Source organism: Microcaecilia unicolor, chromosome 6 (genome assembly GCF_901765095.1).
Source record: "Microcaecilia unicolor chromosome 6, aMicUni1.1, whole genome shotgun sequence".
Lineage (NCBI taxonomy): Eukaryota > Metazoa > Chordata > Amphibia > Gymnophiona > Siphonopidae > Microcaecilia > Microcaecilia unicolor.
In genome coordinates, this window is record NC_044036.1 from 109,198,907 (window position 1) to 109,211,624 (window position 12,718).

Genomic DNA, 12,718 nt, shown 5'->3' on the forward strand with positions numbered 1-12,718 from the left:
TGATTATCTCCATCATGTGCAAACGATTACTTATATATTATAAATTCTTTCTTATTCTATTTTTAATATTTTGAACTTTAGAATTTTTGTCATGTAGCCTCTAAACTCCTGGCATATGGAATATTGTATTACAAATATAATTTTTAATAGCGAGTTCAGCTTTATTTTAGCACTTTCATTGCAATACTATTCATATCGATTTCATTTCACATTATGGCTGGTTGGTTTGTGGTTCACTATCTGATTACTTTGGCAGGCTGACAAGCATGGTGTGCAACATCTGTATTGCATTTTCAAAGTTGCTTGAACTGCCTAGATCTTTTACTTCAGTACCAGTCTGGAAGAGCGAACAAAGATGTCAGATCACGGTTTTCCAAATTTATAATGGTATCCCAACTGCAATAAGTTTGCTCAGTCAAAGGAAATTGATTATACTCTATAGAGCTAATTTGATAATATATGGACTGTGATAGAATAAAAGCTTTTACTTTTCTGTATGTTATAGGGGCCTACAGGTCCGCAGGGTCCCATCGGCTATCCTGGTCCTCGTGGTGTGAAGGTATACCTGCTACATTTTATTGAAGTACTTTAAAAAATGCTAACTTTCTATTTTGTCTTGGTAACATTTTTCTGATCATTCTGTATAGGGTGCTGATGGTGTCCGTGGTCATAAAGGTATCAAAGGTGAAAAGGTATGTATAATGTGATCTATCATCTGCATTATTCTATTTATTTCTTCTACATAAGTTAAAAAAAATCTTTCAAGTAGCATTTCGGGTTCCTTTTACAAAGCTGCAGTAAAAGTGGCCCTGCGATTTTGTCGGCATGTGGATTTACCGCGGGAAGAGGCCCCTTTTACCGTAGTAGGTCTTTTTTTTTTTTTTTTAAAGGAAATGGCTGTGCAGCAAGTACAAACTTGCCGTGAGGTCATTTCCTGGGGAAGCTCTTATTGCCTCCTATTTAAGAGGCAGTAAAGGCTCCTGTGCTAACTTGGCAATAAAAATAAAAAAAATATTTCCAGTCACGCCGTAAATGGCACGCGCTGGGGTGGCACTTCCACTGGATTGGCGCACATTGATGCTGTTGTAGCTCTACCGAGGCATTGTAAACGGACCCCTTGGTTAACAAGTGAATGTCTCAGCATTTTTTTTCTAAAGCCTATGTGAAAGTCAGATGCAAGTCAGAATACTTTCGGCCAGTGTTCATCGCTTTTCATTCTTTTTATCTTCTCATGACACCTTGTTCTTGTTAGAGGTGGGCAGACAGAGTACAGTATAATACTGTTAGTTCATATCCCTCTGTTCTTTAAACAATTGACTCAGTCACGCTGATAGTGCAACTGATACCCCAAAGGTTTTCATGTTCAAGTGTCTTGTTAGCTCAGTGTCCCTAACAAATCTGGAATTTGATTCAATGCTTCAATGCTTTAGAATGAATATGTTAGCAAAAGCCAATAAATGATAATCCTCAGATTTTAGTTTCTAAAAATGAAAACTGTTTGTTTTTAACTCTCAGTTTTATTGACTCCTGGGAGTTGAGAGAGGATTTAAATAAATAAAATACTTTATTCTCAGATTCAGACCACTAACGCACACTACTGCTGAAATTCTATTTGTGTGACAACAAAATATTTGATAACAGATTTGATTTAAGTGAAAAGTAGAAATCTGTTCCTTTTTTTTTTTTTTACTGCTGCTCAGATTATCAGACTATGCATCTTATTTTTGAAGCATACAAATGTCTCAAAATGCCTAAATGGATGCCTATGTGCTTGAAATGTCCAAATCCCAATTTTACAAAGGCAGTAAAGGGACATCCAACACTGTAATATGTCCAAATAGCAAGGGGGTATGTTGTGGGTGTGTTTTGGATGGGACTAGGGAGGGCCCAAAATCAGAACGTTCCACAGCAATAACCAAATGGGAAGAAATGTCCAAGTCTAAAAAGAAGGATGTCCTAAGTTAGCCCTGCTTCAGCTACTTCTAAGGTACAAAAAGGTGCTCTGATGCAGCTGATCACTGGAGAGATTAAAGTATGACACCTCCTTAATCCCTCAGTGGTTGCTGTCTCCCTCCCCTGAAAGTGAAGCTGAAAGCAGATACCAGGCTCCATGACAGTTTCAGGTATTATGGGAATTCTGAAAAGAATAGCAAGCAGGTCAGAGGAGTATCTGAGTAGTCAGCGCAGCGGACTTTAAACCAAGGGATGCAGGTTCAAATTCCACTTTGTTTATTTTTTGAGAGCTTTCGAGAAACAGTAAAATACATATTGTACATAAATATAAAACCCACCTGCAAACCTGAAGGCTATTGAAGTGATATGCATTCGGGTACAGTATGTTTTTGTTGTTGTTCCTGAAGGGCTCACAATTACAAAACAAAAGAGTGAAAGTCGAATTTGTACCTGGGTCCCTTGGTTTACAGTCCACTGTCTTAACCACTACGATGTCCCTCTGATCTTCAGGAACATCTGTGTGGCCATTCTTCTAAGAATGGTGCCAGACAGACATCCTTGTCCCTGATTTGTTGCCGTTCATATGTTGGACATTCCAGTTTGTAAAATGGCTGTTTTGGTAATATTTTTGAATAGGAAATCCTGATGTATTTCCTGTTGGAAAATACATGTGAGATAGACGTCCATATTGGAAGTTATGAGCTGGATGTCTCTATTCTGACTTGGACATACTTTCGAAAATGCCCTTCCACACTATAAAAGAATGGACTGTTTTTTCTTAGCAAGTTTAATTTCGAAATGGAAAATTATAGACATTAGAGCTGTACTGAATATTCATATTCGATTCAATTCAGCCCTGAATAATGCCACAAATACATTATTTGTATTCAGCCAAATAGTGATTTAAATTTGAATATGAATAATCCGGAGCTCTACTGTGCTAAATCCTACTGAAATAAGCACTTGATCTCTGATTTCATGTTGCTTCTTTTATTATTTGTTATGTTAAATTAGCTCAATGTCCATTATTCATATTTGACATTCGTATTCAACCAAATAATATTTTTATTATTGTATTGAACCGAATGGTAAAATATGCTATTCAGTACAGCTCTAATTACATTACATTACATTTTACTAGACTTTTAACCTGCTAATACCATGAATAGTTCCAAGAGGGAACCACATGTTCAGATGTTACATATAACTCAGTTAATAAGTACAGTAAAGAAGAAAGAAAATCAACTAGGGACCAGTTTCTATACATTAAAATACTTCTGAAAATTTTAAAAAGTCTTATGTGACTTCCTAAAATATAAATAATTCCCTAGCAATCTAAGTTCTAATAGTAAAGAGTTCCAAAATAGAAGTAGATAATAATCCTTTATATCTAACATTATATACTGACAGGAAATACAGCAGACATTTTCCTCTTAAATGAGCAGACTTATAAAGAGTGGAAATATTAACCATAAGATAGTAAGGGGCCTCGCCATGCACTATCCTAAAAATAAGAGTGCCAAGTTTAACCTGTACCCTCAACTCCACTGGCATATAGTGCATATCAAACAAATATGGTGTAACTGAATCAAATTTATTCAGAGAATAAATCAGGCTGCAAACTATTCAATGATACTTTGGTGCAAACTGAAAATATACTGTTACAATAATAGATCCTAGAGAGGATTAAAGATTGAACCACTAATCTGAAGGTGGAGGTGGTGAAATATTTCTTAATGTACTACAATTATTAACAAGGAAACCTTTTTGATAAAAATGTACGCTAATGTTAAGGGGCTCTTCTAACCTTGAGCCAGCAATAACCAATAATTTAGATGGTAGAAAATAGGACAATCACCTGGTTAAGGCCAAACTTGCAAAGCCTGGCAAGAAAACAGATGTATTTCAATGTGCACAATTTGATGTAATATGACTATGAAGGAAGAAGCATTCCCTACAAATTTTAATTCCAAGAGACATGGGGGAATATTCAGCCATGGTGTTCAGCGATTTCTAAAATGCTAACTGTGGCTGGATAAATTAGCCCTGGATATTCAGTGTTGGACCGTGTGCAAGCCCTGGCACTGAATATCCAAGGCTAATTGTTCCACTGCTAGCTGTCGTACCTTATGCAGACATAGGCCAATATTTAAACGAGGGCCACATAAGTCAGTTATGTAGGTCCCAGCTGAATATTGACCAGCACCAGTATAAGTATTTAAAACCTTTTTGTAGCTCTCCGAGCCCCCTCCCACCTCCCAAATAGCCCCCTTCCTCCTAGTCTACGACATTAAGAAACCTTCCCCCCAAGCTGGATAGGACCCCTCCTACCGAGCCTACTTTAAATCCCATGTGGTCTGGAGGGGGTGATGGGGGCAGGAGTGAGCCTCACTCCTGCCTCTAATGGCAGGATCCTCAAAATGGCTGCTGCTACTTCTTGTGGCAGTCATTTTGAGAATACTGTCACTGCATAGGTACAGTAAATGGCTTTTGAAAAATAAAAATTCCCTTTCATATTATATATGATAGACTACAAATGACAGGATTTATGCCAAGTTCAGAAATGTATGGCAGATTTGACTGTGTATTTTGTTTTTATTGTGACCTGGTTAGTTTATAGGCAGGCTACAATTGAAAAATATGGCATTGATATTCAGCCGGTGGTACTAAGTGTTATGCTAACTGCTTCTGAGGTTATGCCCAGCAATGCAATGCCAGGCCATGTTCACTGGCTCCAGCATTCAATTTCCAGGTTGTCAGATCCGGTTACTCCATAGCCGGTTAAATGCAATATTCAGCACTTAGAGGTCCTTTTACCAAGCTGTGAAAAAAAGGACTCTGCGCTAGCGGTGGGGGCCATTTTTCCCTAGTGCCAGGGCCCTTTTTACCACACTGGTTAAAAAGCCCCCAGACAAACATGGCCATGCAGTAAAAGAACTATTACCACGTGACCATGCGGTGGGAAGCCCTTACCGCCACTCATTGAGGTGGTGATAAAGGCTCCCACGGTAACCTGGCGGTAACCAAGCAGGTCTACTACTACCACTTATGATTTCCATAGCGCTACTAGACATACACAGCGCTGTACACTTGAATATGAAGAGACAGTCCCTGCTCGACAGAGCTTACAATCTAATTAGGACAGACAAACAGGACAAAGGTTGTGCAATGCCCGAACCACCGGGTTACCGCCACACAAGCCATTTCCAGGGGTTTTCTTTTTCCCCTGGAAATGGCACATGCTCAGGGTGGAACTACCGCCAGCAGCCGCGTTGGGCCGGCAGTAGTCTTGATTTAGTGTTCGGTAAGCCCATGTTGGACTTACTGACGCTTTTTAAAAAAAACCTTCAACCAGCAGTGGGGCACTGCATAAATACAGGACTGACTTTTATGCAGCCCTATTTATGTGGTGACTTTAGCCAGTTAAATGCTGAATATCGGCACTTAACTAATGAAGTTTTATCTCCACCCACAGAACACTCCTAAATAGACGGTTTTTGGTTATTGTCAGCAGCACTAACTGATTAAGTGCCACTTTAACCTGCCAGGAACCATTCCCGACCGATTAAATTGCTTTGCAAATTAACCCGTAAATACATAAATGAAATAAATTGCACTCTGTTTCAAGGTTGATATAAAAAATTTTATCAGTTATAAACTGAAAATATTTTTTGATGCATAATGTATTACACAGAACCCATTTGTTACACCCGTAATACATTAAAATTAGTTTTTTAACCCTATTTTTTGTAACACATTTAAATGACCTATTTTGTGGTATGTCAAATCTTCTAGGGTGAAGATGGTTTCCCAGGCTTTAAAGGTGATATGGGCCTTAAAGGTGATAGAGTAAGTATTATTTTTAGTTATATGTCTTGTATCTCATTAACTATATATTTGGTTTGTAGCATTTGTTTATACTTATGATGGACTATCAAGTTAGGGCCTGATATTCAAAGCAATTTAAGCAGCATGATTTGATGTGAATCACTTTGCCACTGGGTATGCACATCTGTGGAGTTTGGAATGAGTGCACAGATATGCATGTAAACTGTAGAATACTAGCATTTAAGCACATATGTGATAACACATAGGTGTGGACACCAACTATAAGGCTGGTGTAAGTGATCATGCCTTAATGTGCACATGTTCTCAGCCATTTGCTGCATGGTATGTGCTCCACCACTTATATGTGAACTGCAATTGCTACATTCAGGATAAAATACCTATATCCAGTATTGCGTAACACCAATATATCACAGATAATAGAATATACAAAATCAGCTATACATTATAAGACTTCTGAGGAAGGCACTTTTTAGCGCTGAAACACAGCTGTGTCGAGTCTGGTGGACTTTGGGGGAGAATATAAAGGCTGGTGACAGTTTTTTTTTTTTTGGATAAGTTGTTATGTCTGCTGTTGAGGTGGTAATGGGAGGGGGAGGTATGAGCCTTTGGTGTCTTTCCTTTCTTGTAGGCGGGAAAATACTAGGGTGACAAGTGCACTATGTCAGGTTAAGTTTTTATCTAGAAGGGAGGTGGGTGAACGTTGTTTGAAATAGCCTTAATAAATGCAAGATCAGTTAGAAATAAGGCTATTGTGATTCATGATTTGATTGTAGCTAAGAAATTTGATGTGTTAGTGATAACAGAGTCCTGATTATTGCAGTCAGATATAGTGGTGGTACAGCAATGTCGTCTGGGAGGGTACAAGTGGGAATGGGTGTGTCTGGAAGGAAGGAGAGGTAGAGGTATTTCAGGTTTTTTTTTAGGGATATTCTGAATTGTAGGAAAATGAAGACTGCTGTAATAGGAAGGGGAGTAGAGTGTTTGGTTGTAAAGAGTACAGTTTTATATATGTTTTTTACTGCCCACCAGCTGGACATGGATTGTATTATGTTGCTTGAATTTCTGATGACTCTGCCACTAGATTTAACGAGGGTTTGTATTTTGGGAAATTTTAATGTACTGTTGGACCCATTGTTGTCATGGTTTTTAATGTAGGACCATGTACTATTTGAGGTTCTTTAGAACAAATTGTAAAGATTGCTACTCATAAAGCAAGACATGTGCATGATTTGATTTTTTTGTTGCTAGCTTTATTATATAAGTTGGTGTGCCCTCTGGGGATAGCAGAGGTGAGCTGGTCGGATCATTCAGTGATTAGTTTTTGGGTTGGTTTAGACACTGGTTCATGGAAAAAAAAGACCAACGTGGATATTCCTTCAAGACACATTCTTTTTTTATGTGTCTATTTTGAAGGATCAGTGGATTCCAAGGATCTATGATGCTGATGCTGCTTCTCTAGATGAGGAAGTATTGGGTTGCAAGGGTCATTGGAGGAGGCATTAGATAAGGTGGCTCTGATGAAGTTGATGGAAATAAAGAAAGGTGGTTGTGTACACCAGTGGTATAATACAGCATCAAGGTCATTGAGGAGGAAGTTGTGAGAGGCAGATCGATTGAGGAGACGTACACGAGATGATGATGACTGTGAAATGTATAAATTGAAATTGTTGGAATATGTTTCTTTGTGTGATGAGGAGCAGAATGTGTATTTTAGGGAGAGGATTAAAACTGCTGTTATTCAACCTAAGAGGCTGATTTGGTAAACCAAGGGGCTGTGCATACAAGATGGGCTGCAGTGTTCTGGGCTGTTTGTAGTTTTTTGAGAAGAGATATTTTCAAACCTGAGTAAACAGCATTACAATAATCAAATTTGGACAACACTAAAGATTTTACTAAAGAACATTGTTCTATCAGCATTGGATGCAGTAGCTCCTTGGTATATGGGCCTGGTGATAGTTATATGTTCCATCCCATAGTTTGAGATCTGATAATGAGCGATGCCTTGTGGAACCAGCTCCTAATATCATTCATAATGCTGATACATCAACATGTGCTTTTTGCATAGCAGGTCCATTGCTATGGACCAAGCTTCCAGGGCACCTCAGATTTTGTTCTACATTGCAACAGTTTACGATGTTTTAAAAAACTCATTTATTTTAGCAGGCTTTTCCTTTTATGTAAATAAAATGATTGGTAAGGTTAAAAGACACCTGAATATGAATACAATTGGAAAAGGTAGAATTCACCGATATTAGATTTTATATATTTTTTTTGTTTCACTTTTTTTAAAAAAATTGAATTATGTATATCTGTGATGGGGTGTAAGTTTTTTTTAAATAAATAAGCAGTGTCATTAATAATATTTATAAATTCATTATTTTCTAGGGTGAAAATGGGCAGTTAGGTCCAAGAGGTGAAGATGGCCCAGAAGGTCCAAAAGGTCGAGCAGGTCCAGTGGGTGACCCAGGTAGTTCCGGTCTGGCAGGTGAAAAGGTAAATAAGTATTGCCTGGCAGCAAGAAATGATTAAATACTACAAGCGTTTTGTGGTTCCAAAATATTTGAGGTACAAGAAAAGACAAAAGTTGGATAATATGCTGCATTAAAACTGCCTCCTACCAGGATGCCAATGTATTGAGCCTTTAAGAAATTTTGCTAATATATTAATTCACCTTGACAAGTAGGAGTGTGCATTTGTGAGGGCACAAAAATCACTTGTACAGTGGGGGAAATAAGTATTTGATCCCTTGCTGATTTTGTAAGTTTGCCCACTGACAAAGACATGAGCAGCCCATAATTGAAGGGTAGGTTATTGGTAACAGTGAGAGATAGCACATCACAAATTAAATCCGGAAAATCACATTGTTGAAAGTATATGAATTTATTTGCATTCTGCAGAGGGAAATAAGTATTTGATCCCCCACCAACCAGTAAGAGATCTGGCCCCTACAGACCAGGTAGATGCTCAAAATCAACTCGTTACCTGCATGACAGACAGCTGTCGGCAATGGTCACCTGTATGAAAGACACCTGTCCACAGACTCAGTGAATCAGTCAGACTCTAACCTCTACAAAATGGCCAAGAGCAAGGAGCTGTCTAAGGATGTCAGGGACAAGATCATACACCTGCACAAGGCTGGAATGGGCTACAAAACCATCAGTAAGATGCTGGGCGAGAAGGAGACAACTGTTGGTGCCATAGTAAGAAAATGGAAGAAGTACAAAATGACTGTCAATCGACAAAGATCTGGGGCTCCACGCAAAATCTCACCTCGTGGGGTATCCTTGATCATGAGGAAGGTTAGAACTCAGCCTACAACTACAAGGGGGGAACTTGTTAATGATCTCAAGGCAGCTGGGACCACTGTCACCACGAAAACCATTGGTAACACATTACGACATAACGGATTGCAATCCTGCAGTGCCCGCAAGGTCCCCCTGCTCCGGAAGGCACATGTGACGGCCCGTCTGAAGTTTGCCAGTGAACACCTGGATGATGCCGAGAGTGATTGGGAGAAGGTGCTGTGGTCAGATGAGACAAAAATTGAGCTCTTTGGCATGAACTCAACTCGCCGTGTTTGGAGGAAGAGAAATGCTGCCTATGACCCAAAGAACACCGTCCCCACTGTCAAGCATGGAGGTGGAAATGTTATGTTTTGGGGGTGTTTCTCTGCTAAGGGCACAGGACTACTTCACCGCATCAATGGGAGAATGGATGGGGCCATGTACCGTACAATTCTGAGTGACAACCTCCTTCCCTCCGCCAGGGCCTTAAAAATGGGTCGTGGCTGGGTCTTCCAGCACGACAATGACCCAAAACATACAGCCAAGGCAACAAAGGAGTGGCTCAGGAAGAAGCACATTAGGGTCATGGAGTGGCCTAGCCAGTCACCAGACCTTAATCCCATTGAAAACTTATGGAGGGAGCTGAAGCTGCGAGTTGCCAAGCGACAGCCCAGAACTCTTAATGATTTAGAGATGATCTGCAAAGAGGAGTGGACCAAAATTCCTCCTGACATGTGTGCAAACCTCATCATCAACTACAGAAGACGTCTGACCGCTGTGCTTGCCAACAAGGGTTTTGCCACCAAGTATTAGGTCTTGTTTGCCAGAGGGATTAAATACTTATTTCCCTCTGCAGAATGCAAATAAATTCATATACTTTCCACAATGTGATTTTCCGGATTTAATTTGTGATGTGCTATCTCTCACTGTTACCAATAACCTACCCTTCAATTATGGGCTGCTCATGTCTTTGTCAGTGGGCAAACTTACAAAATCAGCAAGGGATCAAATACTTATTTCCCCCACTGTAAGTGCACTACCCATTCATTTACAGCTCAAATCATTATATATCAAATTTAAGGGTGCTCTTAAAACTTATCTGTTTATCAAGACATATGAAGCTTTCATTTGAGACTGGACAATACAGCTAGTTCTAATCTTTTGCTATCTTCTTCCACTTATGGCCTTTCCTTTCCTATTATGAATATGGTGCTCCTTTCTATACCCTCAGGTTTTTAAACCATAAACCACCTTGTTGTATGAAATGAAAGGCAGTGTATTAAATTGCAAATAAACATACACATATACCCAGGAACTAATGTATGTACAATTGTGTGCACTTCAAAGTTCTTGTATGCATAAAATTCATGCCTAAGAGAATGAATAGGTCAAATGCAGATGAAAACAAAATGGGAAAACATTGTATTCCATGAGCACAAACCAAACATTTTTTTGTCTGTGCACTTCCCTATTAAAAACACTGTTATCGTGCATTATATCAAAGCCACATGTTATTAGCACTTTTAACATTTGTTATTTAGCAGTCACAAATTTCAGCATGACATCTGAGCTGCATAATTACATAACTCATCATTGCTAGTGGATGCATGGTTAAAAAATGTACAATAAAACAAACTAATCCAAACAGTCAATATCATAGAAAATTTAAGAATACATTGAGCAAGTATAGTTAAATAGTTTTATATTAATTTTATGATTAATATGCTAAATTTAAGACATATTTACCACAACACTGATCTGAATGGGCCATTATCACAAGATAAGTAATGTTCAAGAATGGCTCATATTACCACAATTCAGTACATTGACCTCCAAGCGCTTGTTGTTATCCTAAAAACTAAAGCTGCACAGTTATGTCTCTTACCAATTTTCATACATTTGACCTAGCATATGCAAATTTATCTCATGCACATTCATAAAAGATATCCTGAAAACTCGAGATGATAAAACTTTTGAAAGGGAAAGGGGATGGGGTTTGAACCACCTTTCTGTGATTATAATCAAAGTGGTTAACATATTGGAGTGGAGGAGTGGCCTAGTGGTTAGGGTGGTGGACCTTGGTTCTGAGGATCTGAGTTCAAGTTCCACTTCAGGTACAGGCAGCTCCTTGTGACTCTGGGCAAGTCACTTAACCCTCCATTGCCCCATGTAAGCCACATTGAGCCTGCCATGAGTGGGAAAGCACAGGGTGCAAATGTAACAAAAATAAAATATTATATACAAGCACTTATTTTGTACCTGGAGCAAGGGAGCGTTAAAGGGGAAGCTGGGATAGCCTGAAATAGAAAAAAAAAGACAGAAGCAGGTGACACCTCATCCAGTAGATTAACCAGTTTATTGAAGCATGAGTCTGCATCTGACAAAGTGGATTCTGCTCCTTGAAAGCTTATGCCTCAATGAATTATTTAGTCTAGAAGGTGTTATCTGCCGCTATCATTTCTGAAAACCTAGCAAGCACTACAATCCCCTTTTGGGGAAAATCTACTACTACTACTACTAATCATTTCTACAGTGCTAATAGACGTATGCAATGCTGTACACATTATATGCACGTACTTTCTCAGTCCCTAGAGGGCTCACAATTTAAGTTTTTGTATCTAGGGCAATGGAAGGTTGAGCGACTTGCCCAAGGTCACAAGGAACTGCAGTGGGAATCAAAGCCCGGTCACCAGAATCAAAGCCCACTGCACTAATCATCATTCCTTAAGTTCAAGAGGAACCTGTATCTTCTATCTGAAATCTACATTTTGAGTAGTTTCAGAAAATATATACTTGGATAGCTTATTCTTCAGACACTGAACCCAAAGAGAAAAAGAAGGCAGGTGTTAGGTTTTATCTAGACTGTCTGACACCAGTTCCTCTTTCGCCTGTGTTTTCACAATAAGGCACCATGTCACAAGTTATATTTCTTTAAACTAGGCAAAGCAGCTTAGCAAGTTTTATTGTCTTTGTTCTGCATATTTTGAAATTGGAATCAGCATAGGTAGGAGCCGCTCCTGCCTATGCCGGTTCCAATCTCAAAATGGCTGCCGCAGCCTCCCATGGCAGTCTTGTGAGCTGCCGCAGGAAGTCGCAGCAGCCATTTTATTTACAAAACCAGCATGGACAGGAGCAAGCGGGGGTCGCTCCTGCCCCTAAGAGGCTGATAGACCACCAGGGCTTAAAAATTAGGCCCAGGGAGTGGGGAACTTGTGGTCACAGGGGAGTAGGGTGGTCGAGCTATGTTTGCAAGGGTGTGTACCAGTACCTTTTTGCCTACAAAAAAAATCCACTGGTTTTAGTCAGATAGATCAAATTGTAACAAAAATTTGAAGTATAACTAAAATATTGAAACAAATCTCATTCTTCAGTTTCTCTTCACTTGTATTTTCATAATAAAATCTAAAAGTAAGAGATCAGCCACTGCACAGTATTCCCATTAGTGAACAATTATTCTAGAGGTAAGATTTTATTGTAGTCTTTCAGTTCTGTATGTTTCCCATCATCACTAAGGTCATGAGTGTTAAGCTTATACATAGTTTCAAATAGAGTAGGAATGAAGTGTGATGACTACATAAAGAAATGAACCAAAAAAAGCTTTTGTCAGAGAATTTTGGATTTTATGTATCTTA

The 12,718-nt window shown here is 39.0% G+C and overlaps 1 protein-coding gene across 2 annotated transcripts in view; it reads left to right on the forward strand.

The window, feature by feature from the left end:
• The window catches only part of COL11A1 (collagen type XI alpha 1 chain), a 700,769-nt gene that overhangs the window by 386,587 nt on the left and 301,464 nt on the right, over window positions 1–12,718 (forward strand). For both annotated transcript variants that reach the window (XM_030205574.1, XM_030205575.1), the window contains 4 exons: window positions 506–559; window positions 648–692; window positions 5,749–5,802; window positions 8,188–8,295. In XM_030205574.1, the coding sequence (XP_030061434.1) occupies window positions 506–559; window positions 648–692; window positions 5,749–5,802; window positions 8,188–8,295 (261 nt within the window). The remainder of the gene's footprint in view (window positions 1–505; window positions 560–647; window positions 693–5,748; window positions 5,803–8,187; window positions 8,296–12,718) is intronic.